Source organism: Drosophila innubila, chromosome X (assembly GCF_004354385.1).
Source record: "Drosophila innubila isolate TH190305 chromosome X, UK_Dinn_1.0, whole genome shotgun sequence".
Taxonomy (NCBI): Eukaryota; Metazoa; Arthropoda; class Insecta; order Diptera; family Drosophilidae; genus Drosophila; species Drosophila innubila.
In genome coordinates this window covers 17,260,293-17,284,178 of record NC_047626.1, presented here as the reverse complement: position 1 = coordinate 17,284,178, position 23,886 = coordinate 17,260,293, and the positions used below count along the sequence as shown (strand labels likewise).

General features: G+C 37.1%; 3 protein-coding genes across 3 annotated transcripts in view; 1 reads left to right on the top strand and 2 right to left on the bottom strand.

Annotated features, from left to right (window-relative positions):
* Positions 1–501: 501 nt before the first annotated feature.
* On the top strand, positions 502–3,939 carry LOC117785608 (ADP-ribosylation factor-binding protein GGA1). The gene is made up of 5 exons (XM_034623711.1): positions 502–661; positions 766–926; positions 1,721–2,315; positions 2,382–3,388; positions 3,459–3,939. The coding sequence occupies exons 1-5, from the start codon at positions 625–627 to the stop codon at positions 3,669–3,671; spliced, it is 2,013 nt and encodes a 670-aa protein (XP_034479602.1). The 5' UTR covers positions 502–624; the 3' UTR covers positions 3,672–3,939.
* LOC117785617 (protein LST8 homolog) lies at positions 3,883–5,629 on the bottom strand. The gene is made up of 2 exons (XM_034623721.1): positions 5,396–5,629; positions 3,883–5,334 (listed from the first exon to the last, which is right to left on the bottom strand). The coding sequence occupies exons 1-2, from the start codon at positions 5,510–5,512 to the stop codon at positions 4,507–4,509; spliced, it is 945 nt and encodes a 314-aa protein (XP_034479612.1). The 5' UTR covers positions 5,513–5,629; the 3' UTR covers positions 3,883–4,506.
* A 7,168-nt stretch (positions 5,630–12,797) lies between these two features.
* The window catches only part of LOC117787607, a 54,475-nt gene continuing 43,386 nt past the window's right edge, over positions 12,798–23,886 (bottom strand). The window contains exons 9-11 of the mRNA XM_034626180.1: positions 17,004–17,086; positions 15,443–15,721; positions 12,798–13,626 (exon numbers count right to left, since the gene is read on the bottom strand). Of these exons, the coding sequence (XP_034482071.1) occupies positions 12,834–13,626; positions 15,443–15,721; positions 17,004–17,086 (1,155 nt within the window). The 3' untranslated portion in view covers positions 12,798–12,833. The remainder of the gene's footprint in view (positions 13,627–15,442; positions 15,722–17,003; positions 17,087–23,886) is intronic.

The following is a 23,886-nucleotide window of genomic DNA, read 5'->3' as shown; positions in this document are numbered from 1 at the left end:
AAATACCTTTTTTTTAATGTTGAATATTTTTAATATTTTAAGAGTTATTAAGTTGTATTTTAATTATTATAAAGAACTAAATTAATAAATGAAAACGGGAAGTCCAGCGGCGGTGGCTTCTATTTTTAAAACCGATGTGGCAGCCTTGATTAAAAGCCCTCCTTACACTGGTTCAAATGAGAACGTATTTTGGTACGTATTTGGCAATAAACTATTGAATTTTTTGCAAATTTTTAATTTGAAATTAAATAAAATTAAGATGAACATTTTTTCATAGGTTTGAAGTTCATCCCCCCGGGGGGAAAAGCTAATAATTTAATTAAAAAAAATCTAAAAGTTTGCAATAATTTACACTCCAAGATTTAGAGAAATAAGCAAAATAATAATATTTGGAAAAAGGTACCGAAATGGGAAATGATCTAGATCAGTTCTCAAGGCTGCCAGACGTTTAAACTGTAGTTTTTTTTCTGGGATTCAAGGCTGCCACATCGGCTTAAAGCTCACAACAATGAAAGCAACAAAAACAATATGATTGTTGTTCAAATTCACCGGAAAACGTAAAGGTGCCGTAAATTTTCGATTTATATTTGTTAATAAACCAACTATAAAGCATTTAATGTGAAGATGACAACCGATGAAAGTATAATGACGGAAATGCTCGGTGAGTTTTGCTACAAAACTACAGCTGTTTCTTCATATATATTTGCAACTCTCCCCCGCCCCACCACAATACACTTGCATATTGAACCACTATAATTTGCATAGATCGCGCAACGAATCCGGCTAAAGAACAAGTCGATGAGCTGGGAGTGCAAATGTTCTGCATTGTGGTGCGCAGCAATGGGCAACTGGTGCACAAAGCGCAGGAAATGATTGTGGCCAAAGTGCGTTCCAGCAACGTAACCGAAGCGACTCGGGCAATTGCGGTAAGTCTGAAGCTTCACACATACGCGCACTCACACTCCCACTTACACGCACACCTACACACATACAGTGGGTCAAGTAATTGTTTTAACATCATACAAAATCCATCTTGTTTTTTTTAGTTCATTTTTAAAAATTAAAATGAGTGGACACAATAATTATGATTATCCTGAATTATATTATAAATTTAATAATAAATGTTACTATCCAATGTTATGTTTATTTTGCTTGTTTCTTTTTTTTTAATGTATGTTTCTGAATCTTATTCAATATATTTAACAAGTGCTAGTAATATCTTTGTCAGATTTTAATTTTTGTCTTCCTTATATTTTAAATTATAATTTTAATTTTTTGAATAAAATCACTCCTAGCTTAGTTTTCCCAATTTTTGTTTTCCAAATTTCGATATTCCGAGTATTAATTGTTAAAATTTTTTAAGGTACGCAATTTGATTATTTAATTATTAATACAAGACTAAATGCAGTCGGTAAAAAAAATTAGGATATTGAAAATAAGACTAAAAATGATATTATGAATTGAAAATTAAAATCAAAATTTCTTTTGCTTAACCTGTTTTTAGAAATATTAGCAACATTAAGAAGTAAAAAACCTAAAAAAATTGATTTGATTTTTCAAATTAAATTAAGTTAATGTTGTATTTTGTCAAAATAATTATTTGACTAACTGTATTCCCCTTGCATACACACACACACACACACACATACACACAATTTGCGGTTTTATCCGTCATCTAAAAGTTCTCTTTGTCAATTGATTGAAAATAAACTGAATATAGCTTCTGGAGGAATGCATGATGCAGTGCGGCGATGACTTCCAGGATGAGGCAGCCAAGTTTCGCTTTCTCAACGAGCTGATACGCTTGGTGTCCAAGAAATATTTGGGTGCGGAGACACCGCATGTGGTTAAGCAACGGATTATGGAATGCCTGCTGCTGTGGACGACCAAATTCCCACAGCGCCTGAAGATCCGGGATGCCTACGAGATGTTACGCAAGGAGGGGGATATCGATCATACCCAGACGGCGGCAGCGTTGGCCAAGCGGGAGAGTGTCCTCAGCACCATAGATGAGGCCATGTTTGCCAAGTTGATTAAGAGCAAGGATCCGGAGAACTTTAAGCGCGCCAATCTTCTGCTGCAATACCGGATGGCGCAGGAGGCGCGACGTAATGATCTTCTTGCCCAGCATCGGATTGTGCTGCAGGAGGTGCAGGATACAATGCAATTGCTCAATCAAATGCTGGACAGCTACAATCCCAGTGATCACGACGTCAATGAGACCATCCATGAGCTGTACAAGAGTTGTAAAAAGCATAAGCCCATTTTCCAGCACTTGCCCGAGCTGCTGGGCGAATCCGATTCTCAGCTAATAGGTGAGTTGCCCAACTTAATGGTGATCTGATATTGGCATCATTACGAGTATCTTCTGCCCTTTCCAGAGGACACGCTGGAGACAAATGGCGGTCTGGTGGCCACCATGACGCGCTACAAGCAACTGGTGCCTTCGCCCACCAAGCCAACATCCTTAGCTCCTGCTCCAACTCCAGCAACATCCTCAGCTTCCACCACAAGCGGTTCCAACAATGCTGCACTGCTCAACGAGCTGTTGGGAGATCTGTTGATTGGGGAAAGTGGTGGTTCAACTGTTCCACAATCCGCAAGCAATCCAAACATCACATCAAAGCCTAATGTCCTGGCGGATCTTAGCGACATCTTTAGCAGCGCTCTGGCGGAAAGCGAGGACAAACAGCAGCAGCTCAAAAGCTCGGAGCACTTTCCGAGCAGTGAGCTGCTGGAGCCACAAGTGCTGAGTCCTCAGAGGGACACCAATGGCGCTAGTGGCGCCTCTGCTGATGGCCTGGCCAATGGCAACTCTGCGGATGATGCCAAAAAAGGCATCAGTACTCGGAAAATGCCACAGATTGATATGTTGAGCGAGGAGCTGTTCCAGCAGATACTTCCAGCACAGGATCGCATGGCCAGCTTCAAGCGTGATCCTGAAAAGTTGACACTTAACGATTTGGCACGCGAACGCATGGAGGTGAAGCCACCAAAGCCAACCAAGTTGATTCCTGACCCACTAGACGATGTGCCATTGTTGAGCTCGATGCCCGTGCCAGAGCCCCAATCTGCAAAGCAAAAGACAAAGGAGGAAAAGGAGGAGGATCCTGTGGAGGCAACGACAGCGTTACCGACTCCGACTCCTACTGCCATCCCCACAGCGGTCGTTAAGGAAACGAAGCATCTGAGCGAGATAAACATCGAACTGGACAACATCCAGGCAACGGGGGAGGAGCGTGTGGTGCTCGACGATGATGATATGCATTTGAGCCTCAACTTCACCGAAGATCGTCCCAGTCGCCATGTGTCTGTTATTGTGATATCGGCCCAAAACAAAAGCCGTCAGCTAGTCAAGGACTTTCAGTTTGAGGCGAGCGTCAAAAAGGTGTGTCCAATCACATCCATATCCACATCTACTGATTTCAACTAATTCCATCTGTTTTGAATTCTTACAGCCATGCAAAGTGCGCCTGTTGCCGCCTACGGATAACGCTATGGCGGCTCATAAGCCGTTCCGGCCAGCTATACCCATTAATCAGGTGATGCTGCTGTTGAATCCAACGGGAAATCCGGTCGACGTCACCTGCATTGTCGGCTACAAGTTGGGCGACGATCCTGATCCCATCAAGGAGTCAATTGTGGCTAAAGGCATTGCCTATGTCGAATAGTCCCAGTTCCAGTCTCAGTCCAAATGTCAATTCCGAAAATTGTATTTGATTTTATTTTTTCCCCATTTGTTTGTTTCTACCAAAAATGAGCGGTCCAGCAAATATTGTTTATTCTGCCTCTTTATCGCACCCATTCGAGTATTGTGCCCCCAAATCCAAATTATTTAATATTGCGTATTTATATATGTATACAATGTAAAGTCTGTACTTATGTTTATTATATGCCTATAAGGTTTTATTAAATCGCATTTCCTCATGTATCCACAAACACACACATATATATATATATATATATAATTATATATATCAGCAATATAATATATTATTATAAAAATGTATGAAAAATGTCGCTACAAAAGCAATATGCGCATTTTTAGAGGTAGAACTCAGCTCAGTTCTGTTATTTTATTATTTGCCTTGATCCACGGATCCCAAAACTGCCTCTCAAAATGTCCAGAGCAACTTGCCTCGGTATCATTCGCAATATCCGCACACGTGCTGCCAAAAAAGAAAATCCTTAAATTTTTCCTTTGTTTTTTCTGTAGGCAATTTGTGTAATTGTAGGTGACTAGGAAATTTCGGTATTCAGCAATTGTTTGGCCAATGAATCATATAATATAGTGGGACTTTCGGTCAGCCAGTGCGGATAATGCAAATCAGCGGTGGGCAGCTTACAAAATTCACAGCAATTAAGGTGCTTCAAGTCGAGGCGTTGAACACAATTGTAAGATCCTGAATGTTGTTGTAGGTTGACCACCGCTGATCTTGATGACATTACCTAATTGTTTAATTGTATATAAATTAATAGCTAATTGCTAAGCCTAAGAATCCTATGCTAATCGGCGACAATCTCGTCCTTGAAGGATAGAGCCGTAATTGCCTTGCTGTGGCCCGTATAGTCCCGTGCCAATGCTTTGGTAGAGAGTTTCCAAAGGCGCGCCACACCATCGGAGGAGGCTGTGAATAGCCATTTGGAATCGGCACTGAATGCGGCATCCCATACCCAATAGTTCTCAATGGACAGATCGCGCCACTTCTTAAAGTCCTCTGTCCGCCAAATGCAGGCGGTGCCATCACCCGACGTGGTCACTAACAGACGCGAATCGGGACTGAATTTGCAACGGAGTATGGAGCGAGTGTGCGCTGCGATCTTCAGCTTGGGACGGATGACGCTCAGCTTCTGGTTTGTATTGATGCTCAGCTCCCAAATGTAACAGTTGCCCTTGTTGTTGGCAGCAGCCATATATTTGCCATCCGGAGATATGGCCACATCCTGTATGGATGAGTCCATTTCGGGCACCAGCTGTTCATGCTCCTCGGACTTGACATCCCACAGATAGACGCCACCATTCTGTGATCCCATTGCAATTTCCACCTGATTTGGATGCAGACAGGCGGCATTGACCGGTGCCTGGCAGTCAAAGACACGGGAACAATGCGGCGTCGAGATCATGTCCCAGATGCGCACACGATGATCCTCGCCGGCGGTAAACATCCATTTGCCCTCCTCCTGAAAACCCAGACGCGTCACATTCTTTTGCACGCCGTCAAAGTTGATTACCGGTCCCGTCGAATTCGACTCCAGATCGTAAAGTCGGATGCATTGATAGCCACACGCAGCCAGCCGTGTCTTGTCCGGCGTGCGATCCAGCGCATTCACTTGCTAACAATGATATGGATTGATAACAAACTTGGCTGCAACATTTCCAACGATTTCCACTTACCGATGTCTCCACAAAGCGCATGGTTTTTATGCAGTTGCCGGTGTGAGCCTGCCACACTTTAATGGTGTGGTCATAGCCACCCGTGGCTAGTATCAGCTGGTCTTCCGTCGCTTCCATTGCTTCCAGCGCTCTTTTGCTCTTGCTTTCTTATTAATTGTTAAACTTGCGACATTATTTTGCCTTGTTTAAAATTCTTTATTTTATTTAATTTGCACTCGTCAATAGGGTTGTTGTTATAATATTGTTATATCGATATATCGAGAGACATTTCTACACGATGATATACTTTTGTTCAATATCGATATAATTATGCTTTATTAGGGGTATTCGTGAAACAGATTCAAAATTGGTTGGTCTGAATCAGTGTCAGGAACGACCCTTTTTACACACTGATTTTGGTTTTGAGAATTTAAAAACAGGCGCAAAACCAAAACTGATACAAAAAATTGTGAAAATTGTTATTCTAAAACTTTTATTAGTCTTAACACTAAAACCGGTATGACGCCATACAAAAATTTGACAGCTAGGTTCAGCCCTGGCACCCCTGTTAGAGCTCGATTAACGATGAATTCAATAAATATTTTTAAAAATATCAATTATCCTATTTTGAATTTTTTAAATTTAAAAACTAGAATTTTAAAAATTTTTGCAGTATATTTGTTAGAATTTTGGCGGGCTCGAATATTTGATTTATTATTTTACTATACAACTTACTTCTGTGATATATTCCTGGGGTATGTGATGGTATGAAATGTAAGACACAATCCATGTGTTATACATTTCGTTGACTGTGAAGGGTATTTTCCAAAGGGATAGGTAACCCTCGTTAAAAGTGGAACACGTTTCGTTAAGTCCAGTCTCTGTGTGTGTCAACACTAAGCCAGGACACTCAAATACCCTTCTAACGACATTTCTCTTATACGGTAATCTATTTCTCTTCTCTTCCTATCTGACACTCTCTTTTAACGAAATCTATAAACAACCGTTTCAGCTAACCGTTTCGGCCTTTAGAACATAGCCTAAATGTGAACCAGACATAAAGCTCCAGCTAGGAAATAAGCTTATTTTCCCAAATGATATACAATGCAATGAAAGTTCCTTTACTTACACGTAATGATTTTGTTGGCGCCAACCAAATTTATTCGAGTTAGTCTGAAGGTTAGTCTGTATTTCTTAATTTTCAGCGAAATTTTCATAACAAGCAGTTATTTTTTTATTTAAAATAAATCAAAGTTATATTTAAATAAATTGAGACTACGTGATGTACTACAATTTAAAAACATTCGTCATCTAAGTATGTATTTCTAGCATTTATGAAAAAAAACGTGTGTGGTATTTCATAGCTTTTAAATAAATATTTTAAAAAAGAATTGAATATAATTTATATTACAAAAATTATGAATAGAAGTTCTTTTTAAACATATTTAATTGCTATACTGAAAAGAAACCCTTATTTAATGCGCATATTTTCATCACATTGATTTTGTTAGTTAGTTTCGTTTTCATACCTATGATGTTATGTCCCGGCTTTAAGCTTACTATTAAAGCTCAATTAAACGGCATTGTCATTTTACGTTACTAATCGCAGAATTCTATTCCCCGAGCGATAGCTGTACTTTCGTGCACACATAACCGTAACATACATATACCTGCATTGCGATAAGGCTAATTATCGCAGGGCTTCAGAAACACCAGGGCTGCTGTAAATGAAATGCAATCAAAACGCAACGTTGCTCATTTTGCACAATGAAATTTATTTAGCCGCATTCGACTCGTATTTTTTTATACATTTTGCCACACACACATTTTTGCTTAAAAATTACTTTTCACGTTTTAAACAATGCTTTTATTATTAATTTAATTCATGATTTTTTCTCATTTCATTTTTATTTTACCAATCTGTATTTTTGTCGAGGCAATTTACAGTACAATACATACAATACTTGCAGTCGTTAGTTTTATGCGTTTTAATTCTAGTTCAAAAAAAAAAAATACATATATATTTACGAGTATATGTATATATATTATGTATTTAATTATAACATCTAATAAAAATTGTTTTTTGTCCTCATTTTTTGTTTTTTTTTCATTTTCATTTAATTTCATATTTTTCTGTTTTGTTGTATCTTTTAGTTATTTTTTTATACTTGAAGTATGGTTTTCTCGTTTACAAAAATTGGCTTATAAAAAAAAACTTTATAATTTTATCATTAGGCTTATCTAAATAGACAATTACAAGTTCAATACTTGTAGTCGATTCCATAATTGTAGTAAAATCGCTAAATCTCTGACAGGTTTTTTTCCGCCATGATTAGTTTATTTTTTGTTTCTTTATATATATTTACAAAATTTTACTAAGATTAGAAATTTAACAGACTATATAAGAAGATAGACAGAAAAAAGAACATAATGAGACATTAATTCATAACGTATATTAACTCTATAGCCGGAGCTTAGCTTTTATTTCAGTTTAAGTTGAACTTTATTGAAATTACATTTAGCTATGAGTATTTCAAAAATCGTTAACGAACAGAACAAAAATAAATCTCTTCCCATTTGATTCTGCACTATAACAATTATGATAGTTTATTTATACATAAATATAATATTTATTTATATTTGTATGTATGTATGTATATCGAAGTATAAAAAGCTTATCGATAGTCTGCAGTCGAAACTTTCGATATTATGTACAGTTTTGCTTAACCAAAAGAGGTGAAAAACTGAAATTTCAATGTTCAAATTAAGAAAGTGAGAAAGAGCATCAATCTAGTGTGCTCGCCAGCAAGTACCCTGTAACCCAGTGTTCGACACAAAAAAAATAGTAATATCAGATTACTGATTACATTTAAGTTACGAAGTAAGTATGAGTATTGTTGATGAAATGTTTATAATTAGTAGAAATAGTTTTTGAACCGCTGCATCTGAAATCTTCTCTTTTCTGCGATTGTAGCTTAAACTTTAACAATTTTCAAAAATAAAATGAATTTTAAATGTTTAATGTATTATTATTTACTTATTATTTGAAATGCGGTTGTCATTTAATTTGAAATTATTGTTTGCCTGTTACATAAAGAGGCGTAAATTTATGATACCTATTCACAATGGGTACAGGGTATACGCATTAAAATTGCATGTCATTATGGCACATATTTGAATGCATTATTGCTTAACCCAGGACACACTTTAAAGAAACAAAAGAATAAAGAAAAAATTGGGAAAGAATATGAACTCTTACTACATGAAAATAATAATAATAAAAGGGCCAGCAACAAGGTGTAAAAAGCGTTATCAATTAAATTTAATTATCGCTACTTAGTTGGTCAGCATTCTGCATTCCCTGAAAATAATTAAGAAAACAAAAATAATATACTTATAAATAATGAATGTCATTTACCAAAACGAAGCAGAATAAAAAAAAAATAAAGCAAATAAAATAAAATCAAATACAATTAGAGGAAAATCATGCACACACAGACATTGGCTTCTATGTGTGTGTGTGTGTGTGTGCTTTTTTTGGCTAAAACTTTTTGACCATTTTTAACATTTTCATATTTTTAATGAGTTTTGCGGTTAAATGAAAATTCATTTTACGGCTGGCATTTAAAACATTTTCAACTGTCCAAGTCCCAAGTCTTTCAATTTTGAGCTAGGTAGCTCTCTCGACACCTTTTCTTTTATATTTTGCCTCCTTTGAGAAGGGACTGTTGTGAGTTGTCTTTGAGTTGTATCTTCGTTTTGGACATTGACTTTGACTTTGGCCACGACTTTGGCTTGTGGTTGCAACTTTATAATCATCCTTTAATCTTGCTAATGATTTGTGCTTCAAATTGCAAGACTGCATGACCCAGCGCATGTGATTAGTAATGAGTGCTTTTTGGCATTACGTGTACTTTCCTTCCTGTCTACTTTCCCCTTTCCCTTTTTCCCTTTTTCCCATCTCCTTCCGCTTCCCCTGTTTACAATCTTTCCCATTGGCAGCCCTTACCAATCGACCATTCTCTAAGCCCTGTTCCCATTTGCTCATGCTCATCATTGTTCATGTCGCTGTGATGCTCATTCAATTCAATCAATCAAATTGCTTGGCGTTTTTGGCTTATTACTGAGTCCCACCATCTCACACCCCCACATCCACAACTACATCGAAGTACCCCTACCACCCCCCTCCCCAACGTTTCATCATAAATTTCCACCGTTTCCATTTGTCGAAAGCATCGCTTATTGGAACGATTAAAATCGTTTTAAAAACTGTCGAGACTGGAGTTGTATCGAATCGTTCGGACTATGATATACTAAACTAATCCCTAAAGTGAACGAACGAACTAAATCCCTAATTGTAGGTCATTTAGTTCAGTCAATAGAACTACCAAAAAATCGTTCCTTGAATAGATCCCCAAACAGTTAGGCCAGTAAATAGATCAAAAAACAGTTCGTTCAGTGAATAGATCCCTATACATTTTGTTGGTTGATTCGAATCCCACGCTGTTGATAAAATATTTTAAAATTATTTATGTATTAAAATTGGGATTAAATAAAAATCAATTTATGGTTATCATTAAATAAATATGAAACTCATAATTTTATAAAAAAATCAGTAGAATGTTTGATAGCAGATATACAAATTTAAGCCTCAATTAACTTATGTTTCATATAGATAATTGTAATAAACCAATATAAACTTAAAACCCATACTAATACCATTGTTTGTCCCTGAAACCAACTCAGTTGTGGACCAGTCTAACGAACAAACTATATTGGGATTGAGATCTATTCACTGAACGAACGAATTATAAAAAAGATTAGCTCGTTCATCAAAAATTGAACTAATGAGCTAAATCCTTCAATTGAACTACGATGAACAACTCTAGTCGAGATATTAAGAATTGGGCTATCGATAGTAACATTAATAGTTTGCACAATCATCCAAGTTTTCATTATGTTTATAGAAAACATAAATAGGAAGTCATATTTGAAAGCCTAGACTTATTTTAAATCCCTCGATGGTCAGGAAGTATATATAGAGATATCTGAATATCTAACGGACTTTTCTGTCATGTTGTTAATCAAATGAGTTTAAAACTATCTCTGTTTATTATCGATAGTCTCATGATAATATTGCAAAAAATTTTTTTATATTAAAAAGTACACTATGTACATTAAACAGTAAGATTGATTAAGATGCAAAACCATCAAACGCAATATGGTGACCGTGCTGATTGCGAGCTGAAAAGTGTTTGGGAAAAACTGATAGGAGTGAAACAACCAGCCAAAGTGTGAAAAGCGAATAAAAGTGTGTTGGAAAATGAACACTTAAACAAGAGGAATATGGATAAATTGGTGTGGAATGAAGCAAAGTCACAAATGATGTGCGTCAAATGATAAATTCAGAAATGCAGTCAGATAATTAAATTGCCGTTGAAAATATGTTGTAAGTCTGTACATTTGTCTGTCTGACTGTCCATTTAGTGTCCAGCTCGACAAGGCGTACAAACAATTTAATTAAATGATTAAAACATATCGAAGGGTAAAAGAGAAAAGTGTAAAAGCGTGACGAATTCAAGGAAAATCACTTAAAACCTATTTTCACGCAAATTGCTTTGCTGTTGGACATTTGCACGGTGCTTCCCCCTTTTCGCTTTAGCCTTCCCTCTCCCGTTGCTGCCTCCTGGTTGCCTCCTGGTTGCCTGTTGCACGTGCACGTGATGGATTGACTGTCTGACACAACTCCCTGGCCAAAACAGCAAAAGCCCTGTGGCGTCGCGTTGGCAACGCCGTCGGCACGTTCCTCATGCATGTAAATGAAGAAGTTCCTGATATGAGCTCGAATGCCAGAGAAGTAAAGAGACTTCTGGTCAGGAGAGGACGGAAGGTAAGTAAGGAGAGAAGAGTAGGTAGATAGAGCTGAGTGGGCGGGAGTTAGCGGAAGGCAACAAAGATAGCAGACGTTGTCCAGCTCGTGGTCAAGTAAAGTTGTCGTTACACATACGCCACGTTGTCCAACGTCTGCTTAGTGTCTGTAAGGCAAACTGCGCATTGTGAGCATGTACAGTGGAGACTCACACATTCAAACTCGCATTTATTAAATTAAAAAGTTGTGAATTATTATTACAAAATATTCAGTTAGTCAAATTATAAAAATCATAAAAATATTGAAGCCTAAGAGATTCCATTATTTACTTTTTTTTAATAACCAAAAGCAACTATTTGCAATAAAATAGAAAATTTATAGAAAACCAAGAAATTTTGACTTTTTTAAACATTGTAAAATATATTTTTGTGTTTAATCCAAAAGTTTCATTTCCTGTTATTTTTTGTAAATATTAAAGTTTGAATACATTGTTAATACATGTAAATGCGAAGGTTTCGTGTTTAATTTTAGCATTGAAACAAACAACGTTTTTTTTTTTTATATAAAATACCAGCAAAAATATATTATAAAATAACCGAAAAGAAAAGTTTGTTCTTTTAACTTTTTTAAAAAACAAAAATATGAAAATTTAAGTTTTTTGTAAATTTAAAGTAATCAAAAATCAGGTTGCTTCAATTCTTGAGAGTCTACTGTAGTATAAAATTTAAAAATAAAAATTATTAAAATAAAAAAATATTATTTACTTGCATAAAATAATTAAATTTTAATATTTTGCTTTAATTTTTGTAGAAATAAAAACAATTGCAAGAAATTAGAGCTTTTTGCATAATTGAATGGGTTCTAATTTGTGCTGGTCTTCTGTATGTTTAGGTCTGTTCCTGTGTGTCTGTGTGTGTGTGTGTGTGTGTGTGTGTGTGTGTGTGTGTGTATGTGCTGGTTTAGCTCTAGCTCTGGCTTTGTTTTCGCCTGAAACCATTGTTTTTAGCGGAAATCTTGTTGTTGCAACTTGGCCATTGCAACAGCTGCAACAGCTGCAACAACAACAACAACAATCAAACTGTCACAGGCAGAGCTTAAACTCAACACAATTACATAACCATGCGCCATTTAAAGCTTAAAATCAAAAGTGAGTGGAAATTACCTGGACTTAAAGTTCCAAAAAAACAAATGAAAGAAAAAGATATAAAAATAAAAATGCTTGTGAATGCGACACTGTTTTCCGGCCGGAAAGCTGGCGTTTGGTATTCACATTCGCATTCGAATTTGAATTCGTATACGAGTTCGTATACAAATTCGTCGTCTGCCTGATTGCGCCACGCCGTGTCCATGTTCGTGTTTGTGTCCGTCCGCGTCTCTCGCTCCGTGCGCCTCACCGTGCTCATGTCCGTGCTCATGTCCGTGTCGTGTCAGCGGCTCCGTTGTGGCTGTGGTTAATATGCCAGCCATTGTGTCCATGCTGTTGTTGCTGTTGTTGCTGCTGCTGTTGCTGTTGCTGATGTTGTTGCTGTGCATGTTGTTGGTCATTTTTGTTGCTGTTGCTGTTGCTGATTGGCGGGCAATCCTTAAATGTCAATGGGACGTCATGATAATCACGTCTGGCGCTGAATTCCGTATGTCGATGAACACTTTGGATTCCTCATTCTTTAGCTGCTTGCCAGCGCCAATGTTGCCGCCTCCCTTGCCGCCCGGCAACATCGTTTGACTCGCTATTTGACCATGCCCCTTCTGCAACATCATGTGCGGCAGTCGCGCTGCAACACTGGGCGCATGTTGCTGTTGCTGCTGCTGTTGCTGCTGCTGCTGTTGTTGTTGATGTTGATGCGCAGGATGTGCATGATGTGCTCGCTGCTGCTGCTGTTGTTGTTGTTGTTGTTGCTGCTGCTGTTGATGCTGATGATGATGATGGCAGATCTCCTGCGGCTTGACTGCGGATGCCACTATTAGGCCATAATGCGAACGTTGCCCGCTGCCACCGACACCGACACCGACACCTGCTCCTCCGCCACCTCCTCCCCCGCTGCCAACACCACTGTGCCGCTCCTCCAGCTCCAACGATTCGTGCGGCGACGGCGCATGTTGCATGTGCATTTGCATTTGACTGCGTCGCGTCAACGTGTTGAGCATCTGCTGTGACGGCGGCGGCGGTGTTGCTGCTGGCAGACCCGCTACCGCTCCCACTCCCGCTCCCGCTCCCGCTGCTGGTCCCAGTCCCTGATCATAGCCAAATGTTGAGAAGAAGCGCGGTGGTGGCGGCGGCATCATGCCACCACCCGCGACGCTGCCAGCGCCCAATGAGGATGAGCTGGACTTTTGTCTCATTAGCGTGGCAACAGCGCTGGGACTGTTTGCAAACAGCGATTCCCTGTGGGGGCGAAGGTGAGCAAAGAGAAGTGAAATGTTTCAATATTTGTCTTTCATACTCGTTAAGTAAACCCACCGCCCCTCACGCCCCTTTTCTGGCAGTAGGTCAGGTCAGAGGGCGCACGACAATTCGCACTGAAGCCTGTCACTCACATCTCATCCCATCTCGCATCTCCTGTCTTTTATCTTCTTCTCCCTTCTTCCTCCTCCTCCCATCTGGCATATGGCTTAAAACATAATCTGAGATCTGCGTCATCTAAATACTGTGACTGTGTTCCTGTTCCTGCTACTGTTACTGTTACCATTCTTAGTAATCCTACCGCGACTGTTAATTAAGTAGCACTGTTCTCTGAATTTACCTGCTGCTGCTCTTATTTATCTGATTGTGACTATTAATCTTACAGAGCCGCTTATTTAACCAGTTGCATTTTTAACTGATTAATTCAGAAATAATATATAGAAAAAAAAGAAATGAAATTGTTTTGTTCAGTTTTAAACAATTATCAACAAATCTGCGTTTAAATTGTATTTATATGTTTTCCCCATTAAAAATTGTGGGTCAAATTAGCTGAGGGTCGCTGCATACGTGTGGCTGTTCCCATTATACATACTCGGACTGTTCCTACTACTGTTACTAGTTTATTTAACACAGCTCGGACTGTTACCTGTTACTGTTACTGCTGATCGAACTGTGACTGTAAGTGCAACTGTTATCAGAATGAATGCGAGTCTCTGCTAACTGTTCCCTTTCTCTGTTCCCATTCCCATTCCCACTGAACGTGACTGATCATACTGCTCTTACCTTGGTGTATTTATCTGTTGTGTATTTGTCTGTTACTGTTCCCTTTTGACTGTTACTGTAACTGTTTAAGCTGATGTGACTTTTAAGCAAACTGTTATCAATGTGAATGCTTAATATGTAGTTATTATTACTGTCAACCTTATTGTAAACTGTAATCTGTCACTACTAATGTTGCATCAGATATTTAATTAATAAGCTTACATGTGACTAACACTGCTGTTGTTTTATTAACAGTGACTGTTACTGGAAATTTAGCTTTGCTGTAACTGTGCCTGTTAATGTTTCTTTCTTTCTTTACGGCTACAGCAACTGAGTATTGTATTATCATTTCTTTTTTAACCAAAAAGTGCTATAAATCTCTCTAAAGTAAAGATTATTCAGTTTTATCTACTGCTAGAGCAACCCTACAACGTCTGCTTACTAAATCAATCTTCGTTTGAGCCTCCTGGATTGATGAAATATTCAATTTACTTCATATCCAGAATTTGACTCATCTCTGTTGTGCGTGCTTGCGTCATGTTTGTGATTGTACCCGTTATATAGACACCCGTTCCACTGTCTCTTTCTCTCTCTCTCTCTCTGTCTCTCTTTCGCTGTAGTGCCTTAACCCCTTGCCTGGGCAGATATGGCTCTGACTCAACTGTGTGCTCTGATGTACATCTGGTTCTGGTCCAATGAAGACGCATGCAAATACAAATATTTGCATCGATTTGTGTTGTACAAGCATCAGGCCATGTTTCCGGTTTGCGTACTCGTACCAAATCTCCAATCCCCCACTCTGATATCCTTTCGCATTACAAATCCTATTCCCTACTCTGCCTACCCCTTTGATTTAGCTGGTCTCATTGTCATTGTTTCTGCTGTTTACTGAGCGTTGACTTTACAATTTGTTTGAATGCTGAGGCGCGTCTAGTTAATTGCACATATGCTTACACTGATAATGAGAATGATAATGATAATGACCAGGCCGAAACGAAGCACCTACCCTTGTTTAGGGGTAGTATAGTACACTCACCTCGTTTGACAGCCCATATCGCAGGCATTAACGGGCGCGGTCGCAATCGCCGCCTTTGTCATCATCTCGTGTGTTGCCGTTGTTGTTGTCGAGGAGTCGCCATCGTCGCCGCCTCCACAGAGTGTTGTTTGGGTCATGTCTGGATGGCGGCGTAAAATGCTGTGCTCCTTCTCCTTGAAATCAGCCTTGCTCGACTGTGTCGATATGGGCACAGCCTCGCGATAATAACGATTCGAAACATCATCTAGAATTTGTAATGAGGTCTGCGAATGCTTTTGTCTACAGTGCGAAATAATTGTTATCAAGCATTAGTTCATAATGATTATCTTTATTGATAATAAAATGATTAATTTAATAACAAAAGTAAAAGTACACTTTGCTGTTTGGTAATGGTAATTTTAATTCAAAAGCTAATAATCTATTAATGGTGATATTAATTTCAACAAGAGTTAAATGTATAAATGAAAGAAAAGAAAAAAAAAGAGAAGTCTTTTAAAATATCCTAAGGTACTCGTATGTTCAGGAAGTATGGGAAAAAGTTCGGTATTTTATCATAAAGTCAGTCTTGTTGTTGTTCAGTATCTTGATTATTTTTCAATTTTCTAAATCTGAATACTCATGATAAAATAAATTTTCGAATTTTAGGGACCACCCCTAATATTTGAACTCGATCAAAGTAAGTTGATTAAAAGTTTAGTGAATTTAATAAAAAAATGCGGGAATTTCTTTGCAACTTGCAATTGCATGATTTGTAAATATTTCAAAATGTGTACATATGGAAATATTATTCAAGGTAGGTAAAATCGGTTTCTAGTTAAAATTTTTTGTATTTCTCGTTTATTCTGCAATTGTCCAATGTGTTGTCCATGAGTATTTTTAGCGCAAAACTGATAAATGTGTTCGTGTTCAGAGTTAATGTCAGTTTGGACTATTGGGAAGGAATTGCCTGAGGAAAAAGCTTATATTAATCTAAAAGAAATTCTTAAGTTTCTTAAAGCAATACAAACAATCTGATTACCACAAACCACAGAAAAAAATCAATATTTTAAATAATTTTAAGAAGTTTATATAGATATTGCATTTTTTTTTTTTCAATTTTTCTATGGTTTTGTCATTTGTCTTTAATTATTTTGAAACAAAAATTTGTAAGAAAAATGGCAGAGTTATTGATTGGTTTTGAATTTTTACGGATAAATTTATATTAAGACTATTAATATTAAAATGTTTGTCTTTAAAATATCTGTCAGCTTTTTTAAGAGTGGTCGCCATGAAGCAAAAGCTTCAATGCAAATTAAACTTGAGCTAAATTTCGGGGTTATGGAAATCGTTTACTTTCCTCCTGACCAGACTCCTGAAAATCGGACCACTTCCTGGCTGGCACTGCAGGGTCAAACTTGATTTGCGCTTTGTTGGCAATGAAGCAGACATAATGTGGCTTAATGAGTTTGTATAATATGGGTGAGTTGATTGGTAGGTAAAGGGAAAGGGCATGAAACACTCTGGGTGGGTGGTATTAGGTAATTGGGTTAAGTGTTCGGTGTTCGGTGTTCGGTGTACTCACCTTGATATGTTCTCACGTGAACGGGCCTTGGAATTGCGACCCATCTCGTCCAGTTTGCTTTCCTTGGACTCGCGTATGTGCTCCTGCAAAGACCAAGAAATGACAGAGAAATGGCCATGGAAACCAATAACGTGCATGAGAGACGAGCAAGCAATAACGATATATACCCAATATATAATAAGCATAATAATAAATATTTTCAATTAATTTTGCAAGCCTGATGGCGTATGAAACGAACGGAAAGGACGAGGTATACGGTGGGGACGATTGCCGCTGGGAAGCTGCAGACAAAGCCTTAATTTCAAATAGGGATGGGGAGAGGAACGCAACAGGGATGTTGCATTGTGTACATCGTGGCGTATGCGTGATAATAATTCTCAACACTCCTGCGGCGGGAACGGACATCGACTGTCAGCTGGATTAAGGGGCAGCAATTAAGCGCTCGCCACCTGATTTTTCATCGAAGTCCCACGTCCAGTTGCAGGACCCCAGTCGAAGTCATTAATACGCCGATTGTGCCCAAAGAGCCAAACGGCATTTGAGCGTGCATAAAAGGAAGCGTAAATACGCAAATACTACATAATAATGAAGGCAAGAGGACAAGGAAAGGACAGCAGGACATCGAAGGACTGAGCTGAACTGAACTGAACTGAACTGAACTCAACTCAACTGGATAGCATAGGACAGGACAGGATAGGATAGGATAGGGCAGGAAAAGACAGAAGAATAGTTCAACGAGTGGGTCACGACAGTTGGCGGTTGACCTCGGACCGAGGTCCTTGCCAAGATTGCCGCATTGTGGCTCTTATTCGACTGCACCTCAAATTGCATTCATAATAAAATACAAGTCAAACATTTGCTGCAAATACATATATACACGTATATATATATATATATTTCTTTTTTTTGCTTCCATTTTCTCTCTGTTTATTATACATTTTTCCATTTCCATTGCATATTTCCATTATTTTAAGCTGCCTTCAGTTTGAATTACTACATCTACAACTAACTATATATTTATATATTATATAAAAAAAAAAGATGTAGACATAGATATATTCAGTAAGTTATATATAATGAAGCTTTTGATGCGGCTGCCTGCCTCTGATTATGTCTGGCAATAATGCCGAGGTTTCAATATGCAGAACGCAGTCAATTTTATTTCCATTATCTTATTTAGTTTTTTGGGTAATTGGTTTTACGTTTTCCAATTTGCTTTGCTAAAAGCTATTCTTTATTTTTTTTTCTTACTTACATACTCGTAATCGTTTAAAAGGTTTATTTTGTCTTGATGGCTCTGCAGAGATTAAATTAAGTCCAACAGAGTAATAATTTTAAAATATACTTTCAAAACGGAATATTTTGTATTCTCTTAGCATATTTTTCGAGAGTGGAAATTTTAAAAAATGAAATAAAAAATGCATTTAACAGAGCTGGAATTATTTCGATATTTAACCCATTTAATAGAATTTTCAATAGCAACACAACATGAGCTGTGCAAAGAAAAAAAAGTTAATTTTATGCTCTATGATCTAAGTATAATTCTTTTTTTCTTCCATTATAGAAAGAAAGGACAACCGATTAATTTAATAGAAATGTCAATATGATAAGTAACGATACTATCAATATTACCAATTAAAATAAATTTTGTTTTTACATAATTCTTAGCCAATCTCAAAAATTTTCAAATTGTTGATGTTTTTATTTTTAAGTCTTCAGCGATATTAAAAACCTTCTGCAAGGGTATTTGTGTGTCGGCAAGCCGAAGGTATTTTCTTTTATATATATCTTGTTAAATTTGCATTTAGTTGGCAGCATATAAATTGTTAATCTATTTGTTATTATCATCTACAGTTTAACTCTTTAAGACATATAATATTTTGTAACTTTTAATGCGTATTGCAGTTCATGCTAAAAATAAAAGCCCAACAAAAAAGTGTAACAACTTTTTTTGACATGAAACAATTGTGACATGAATTCGAATGAGTAATTGTTATACATATTGTCGTCTTTTCGAATAAATGTACACCCACAAAGAGTTGAATTGCAAAGAGGATTTTACTTAAAGTATTAGGTTTAAAACATAAATAAAGAAATTCAAATAAAATTGCTACAAATTTGTAGATGCAGATTTAGTCAAGGTTGTCACAAATGCTGATGCAGCTGTTGGCCTTGATGTTCATTTAATTTCAATGTTTTAAGTGGAGACATGATAAAATATAAATGTACTCGTAACAGATGGATTAAGTTGGTTTCTTTGATTTATTATTTTTTGCTGATTCGATCGAGGTAAATACTTAATGGAATGTAGTGCTTAATGTGGATATGAACTCTATCTCTCCCAGTCGCCCTTTAAATGAATGATAACGAATTAAGGTTTTTATTTGTCGGATAGCAAAAGAAATTTGAGAAACACACCGTAGTTAAATATAAGTAAAGGTTCATTTGCTGTTGGGCATAGCTGAATGGAGTCTACAGGGTATTTGCCAATCGAGCACGCTTGACTAATCAATGCAAATGCGCTACTTATATTTAAGTAAGAAATTGTTTCATTTTTATATTGTTATCGAAATATGTTCGAGTAGTTTTATATGATTTTTTATTTTGTTTGAATTTTTTGTTGTTGTAATATAATTGATTAATAAAAATATGTTTTTGGATCATACCAATTTGGGACTGAAAACTTGATTATAAAGAATTAATGGCTGTAGCTTTACATTTTAATTTGTTCGAGCCAACATTGCGTATACTTGACAGGTTTAAATATTTATTACGCATACAAATGCAACTGTGGCAGGAAGAGAGAGGAAAGAGGGAAGCATCAGGCAGCAGCATGAATGAGGCATCAACTTGTGGTAAGTACTACGCTCAACAACAACAAATCAGGGGGGCAAGGAGAGCGACGGAAGAGATTTAAAAGTGGTCAAATGATGTGTGTGCCTGTGCGTGTGTGTGTGCGTGTGTGTGCTTGTTGCCTTGATTGCATGATCTTTTGTGCAGCAGTTTTATATTTTTAATGATTCAACCAATTCGAAACGTGTCAAACGGTAAACGGATGAAATGCCAACGTTGGATCACGATTTTGCTTCAGAGGATTTTGTTGAAAAATTTGAGGGCGCTTTTGGCCTTTGGCTTTGACTTGACAGTCAACTGTTGCATTTCCCTTTCCCGTTGCAGTTGCAACTGCGCTAATGGCGGCGGTGGCGGTGGTGGTGGCGGCGGTGGTGTCAACTCCGGCAGTATCGCATCCATTTCCGTCGATGTCGATGTCGATGAGCAGGCGGTGCCAGTTGGCGTGCTGCATTGCACTGAGCTGCTGCAGGAGTTGCTGGAGTTACTCGGCTCCTCGGTTGCTCCTGCCACGGTGTGTGGCAAGCAATGTCCAGGGACTAGCACAAATTCATTATCCTCGGCAATGGTGACGCTGTCACTGTCACAGCTAAATCCAATGCCATCGTCATACTCTTCGTCCTCATGCTCCTGCTGTTCTTCCTGCTCCTGCTGCGCCTGCTGTTCCTGCTCCTGCTCCAGCTCCAGCTCCAGCTCCTCCTCCTGCTCCAAGTAGAGTTCAAGCTGCTGCTGCTGTTGCTCTTCCATCTGCTGCACTTGGAGTGCCTGCTGATGCTCATAGGGATAGGGATAGTCGTAGGTCTGTCCATTGTTGCTATCGCAATCGTAATCGTAATCGCAATCGTAATCGCAATCGTAATCATCTCCCATTGGCAACACCTGCTGCTGTGCCTTAAAGCTTTTTTGGCTTCTGTTGGCAACGCTGACAATGCTGCTGCTGTTGCTGCTGTTGTTGTGGTTGTTGTTGTTGCTGCTGCTACTTCCATCGTCGGTGTGCTGTTCGTTCTCGAGATTGTATGCAAAATCGCACATGAAATCGTTTTGTAATCCCACGAAAATGGCGCTCTTTGGAGCGCCCAACACAAAGGAATCAATGTGATAGACGCTATCGCACAGTGCTGGCACATCCTGTGGATAGAACATATAGAAAAACAGAAGAACAGACAGAAAGACAGAGAGAGAGAGAGAAAGAGATAGGGAGACAGATAGTGTGTAGAGAAGTTCGTGTGTGTAAGAGACAGAAAAGAAAAGATAGAGATTGAAAGAGAGACACAGAGTGTGTGTGAAAGAAAGTAATGGAGAAAGAGACAGACAGACAGACAGTCAGACAGAAAGAGAGAGAGAGAGAGACAGAAAGACAGACAATAGAAGAGCAACAGTGAAAGAAAGACACAGAGTGAGTGAGCGAGTCAGTGAGTGAGCGAGTGAGAGAGAAATGTGTTTATGGTCTATGGCTAACAGTGCGTATGCGTATTTTCTATGCAACAGCAAGACAGAGAGACAGACTGCGTCAGACTAATATAGCGAGAATATAGCTTTGAGGAAGTTTGTGTGCACCGAGGATTCATGCATGACACGACTTGCAACCAGTTGCAACGTTGCAACTACACACAATAACAACAATAACACTCACAGCAGCAACAACAATAATAATAATACTCGCCACAGAATGAAAAACCACTGCACTGAAATGACAAACCATAACAACAATTCAACCAAACGGCGATTCAACTGTCAAAACCCAAACAAATACTAATGTGAAATGCATTGAAAATCTACCAAAAAGTTTACACAAATAAAAAAAAATCTACAAACATATTTTACAAATCAAAATGAAAATGATGAAAAAAATAAAAAAACGTTTCGCTCGTAAAAGAGAAAATGCATTTAGATGTTGTCGTAATGCGACAGACCATAAGAGAGAGAGAGAGAGACCATAAACAATAATAGATGTAATAATAAGCATAAGAGACTTTAAAAAACTCTCTGCGAATGGACTCAACCACCCTAAATATTATTATAAATTGTTAATAAGCTATATTCTGAAAAATAATAAAACTCTATTGCGTTCTCTTGCAAGCTTCTTTAATAGTTTTTGTAAAATTATAGTGACTAACAGACAAGTTGAGTAAATAGCACTGTCAGTTAAATATATGTACATAAGTAAATATATGTGACTATCTGTGCATCTTTGTGCACAAGTTAAACCACAACTTTAACTGAGATATTGATTCATTTTGGTTTTGCAAGTCTTGCTGGTTCTTTGCCTTGCTGACAGGTAAAAAAGGCACTCATAACTCTATAAAGGACCAAGGTAATCTTCTTAGCTCAGAATAAAGACAACTTCGACTTGAGGCAGATCCAATATTTAATTAAAAATTTGTCAATAAAAAGTGTATACCATTTTTTTTTGATAACAAAAAAAAAAAAAAGTTATAAGATTAGTACATTTTAAAGACTAGAAAGAAAAGCTGTAGCTCAAAATTTATTAATATTTTTTTCTTGATTATTCTTTGGTATTTATATATTTACTAGATATGATAAAGTAACCCAAGTCAGACATATGAGTCTTAAACATTAAATTTTAGCTCCAGAGTTTATATATTATATAAACTGTGGGTCTACAATAATAATGCCCTGAACTAAGCAAAAACATAAATTTCTTTTAATTAACATAACGCAAAATTGCTTTGAGATACGAGTATTTTATAAAAACATGATAGATTTTTAATAAATCACATTAGTTTTACATTGTGTTTTGTTTTTGATAAAATTTAGTAAAGCTGTAAAATAAATAAAATGTTGATAATATTAGAAATGAAAACTGTTCGAAAAGACTATAGGAATATCCGTAACATACTTTCTGGAGCGTTTATTAAAGTTTAAAATTTAAAACAGCCATTACTTCCGTTTTGTTTAACCAATCTGTTTGCGATTAAATAGGATGATAGATATATAAATAAAAGTGCAATTGATTATATAAAAATAACTTGCTTTTGATTTGTCCAATACTTATCACCTTTTGATAAATGCAACAATTAAAACAATTCTACTCACAATTTGCTGCGGCAGTTCTACTTCTTCTACTATGAGTATTGTAAATAACTTGTGTGTTCATTATGCAATCATAATGCAATATTCCGATTTGACAAAGGGTTAAATACGGAGAGTGAATTAATGAATGATGTTCACACCTCTTTCGGGGACATTTCCATAGACTTTTGGGGTGCATAAATTTTTGTTGAATTTAATTGAAATCCAATTAATTCGATTTAATTTGGCTTTGATTCCTATGAGCTTATTTCCAATTATTGTCAATGCTGCCGTAGCGTTAATTGAGCCTGCTATGTAAATGATTTTGGGTGCCTAAATTACTAACACATACACATAAGCACGCACACAAGCACACAGGCTGTTTTAATTTATTTTTATTAAAATTTTAATTGGCCACAAAATTGCTGCACGAAACTCATAAATATTTCGCACTTTTCGTAAATATTTGGGAGTAACTTCATCATTGCATTGTGAATTTGGGATTCGGTATATGAATTTAATAAAATGAAATTTGTTGTGGTGCCGCAATTGCAAAAAAGAGTTATTTGCTTCATTTGCTTATTCTTATACCCTATTGTTTTTGTTAAATATGATATTTGAGTTCGACTAAATGACAGACGGTGGAAAGTATTTATAAGCCATTCTTTAAACAATGTACAAATATTTATATATATTTTTTTTAAAAAGGTAATAGTGATCGCTCTACTCTGTACACCTCGGTACATAGGTATTTTAAGTTTGTTTGAATGAAGAAGTTTTTGTGTGGTTGGGGTATCAAATAGTCGAGCACGTAAATATTTATTTCTCTTGCTCATTTCACAATTCTTCTCATGCTCCATGTGTTGTTGGTTATATTCAAGTTGGAGCATCTCAAATATTTTACCATTTTTCAATATATTTAATGCATTTTATTTTCTATTTTTTTCTCTTCACTTTTTTGTTGTTACTTGATTTCTTTTTGTACATCTTTTTCTTTCTC

Bases quoted from the DNA above. Each gene is read 5' to 3' on its own strand.
- LOC117785608 (XM_034623711.1), top strand. From the start codon at position 625: ATGACAACCGATGAAAGTATAATGACGGAAATGCTCG. The intron at 662-765 runs GTGAGTTTTGCT...TAATTTGCATAG, and splicing joins TATAATGACGGAAATGCTCG to ATCGCGCAACGAATCCGGCT. The intron at 2,316-2,381 runs GTGAGTTGCCCA...TGCCCTTTCCAG, and splicing joins ATCCGATTCTCAGCTAATAG to AGGACACGCTGGAGACAAAT.
- LOC117785617 (XM_034623721.1), bottom strand. From the start codon at position 5,512: ATGGAAGCGACGGAAGACCAGCTGATACTAGCCACGGGTGGCTATGAC. The intron at 5,335-5,395 runs GTAAGTGGAAAT...TATCATTGTTAG, and splicing joins TGCGCTTTGTGGAGACATCG to CAAGTGAATGCGCTGGATCG.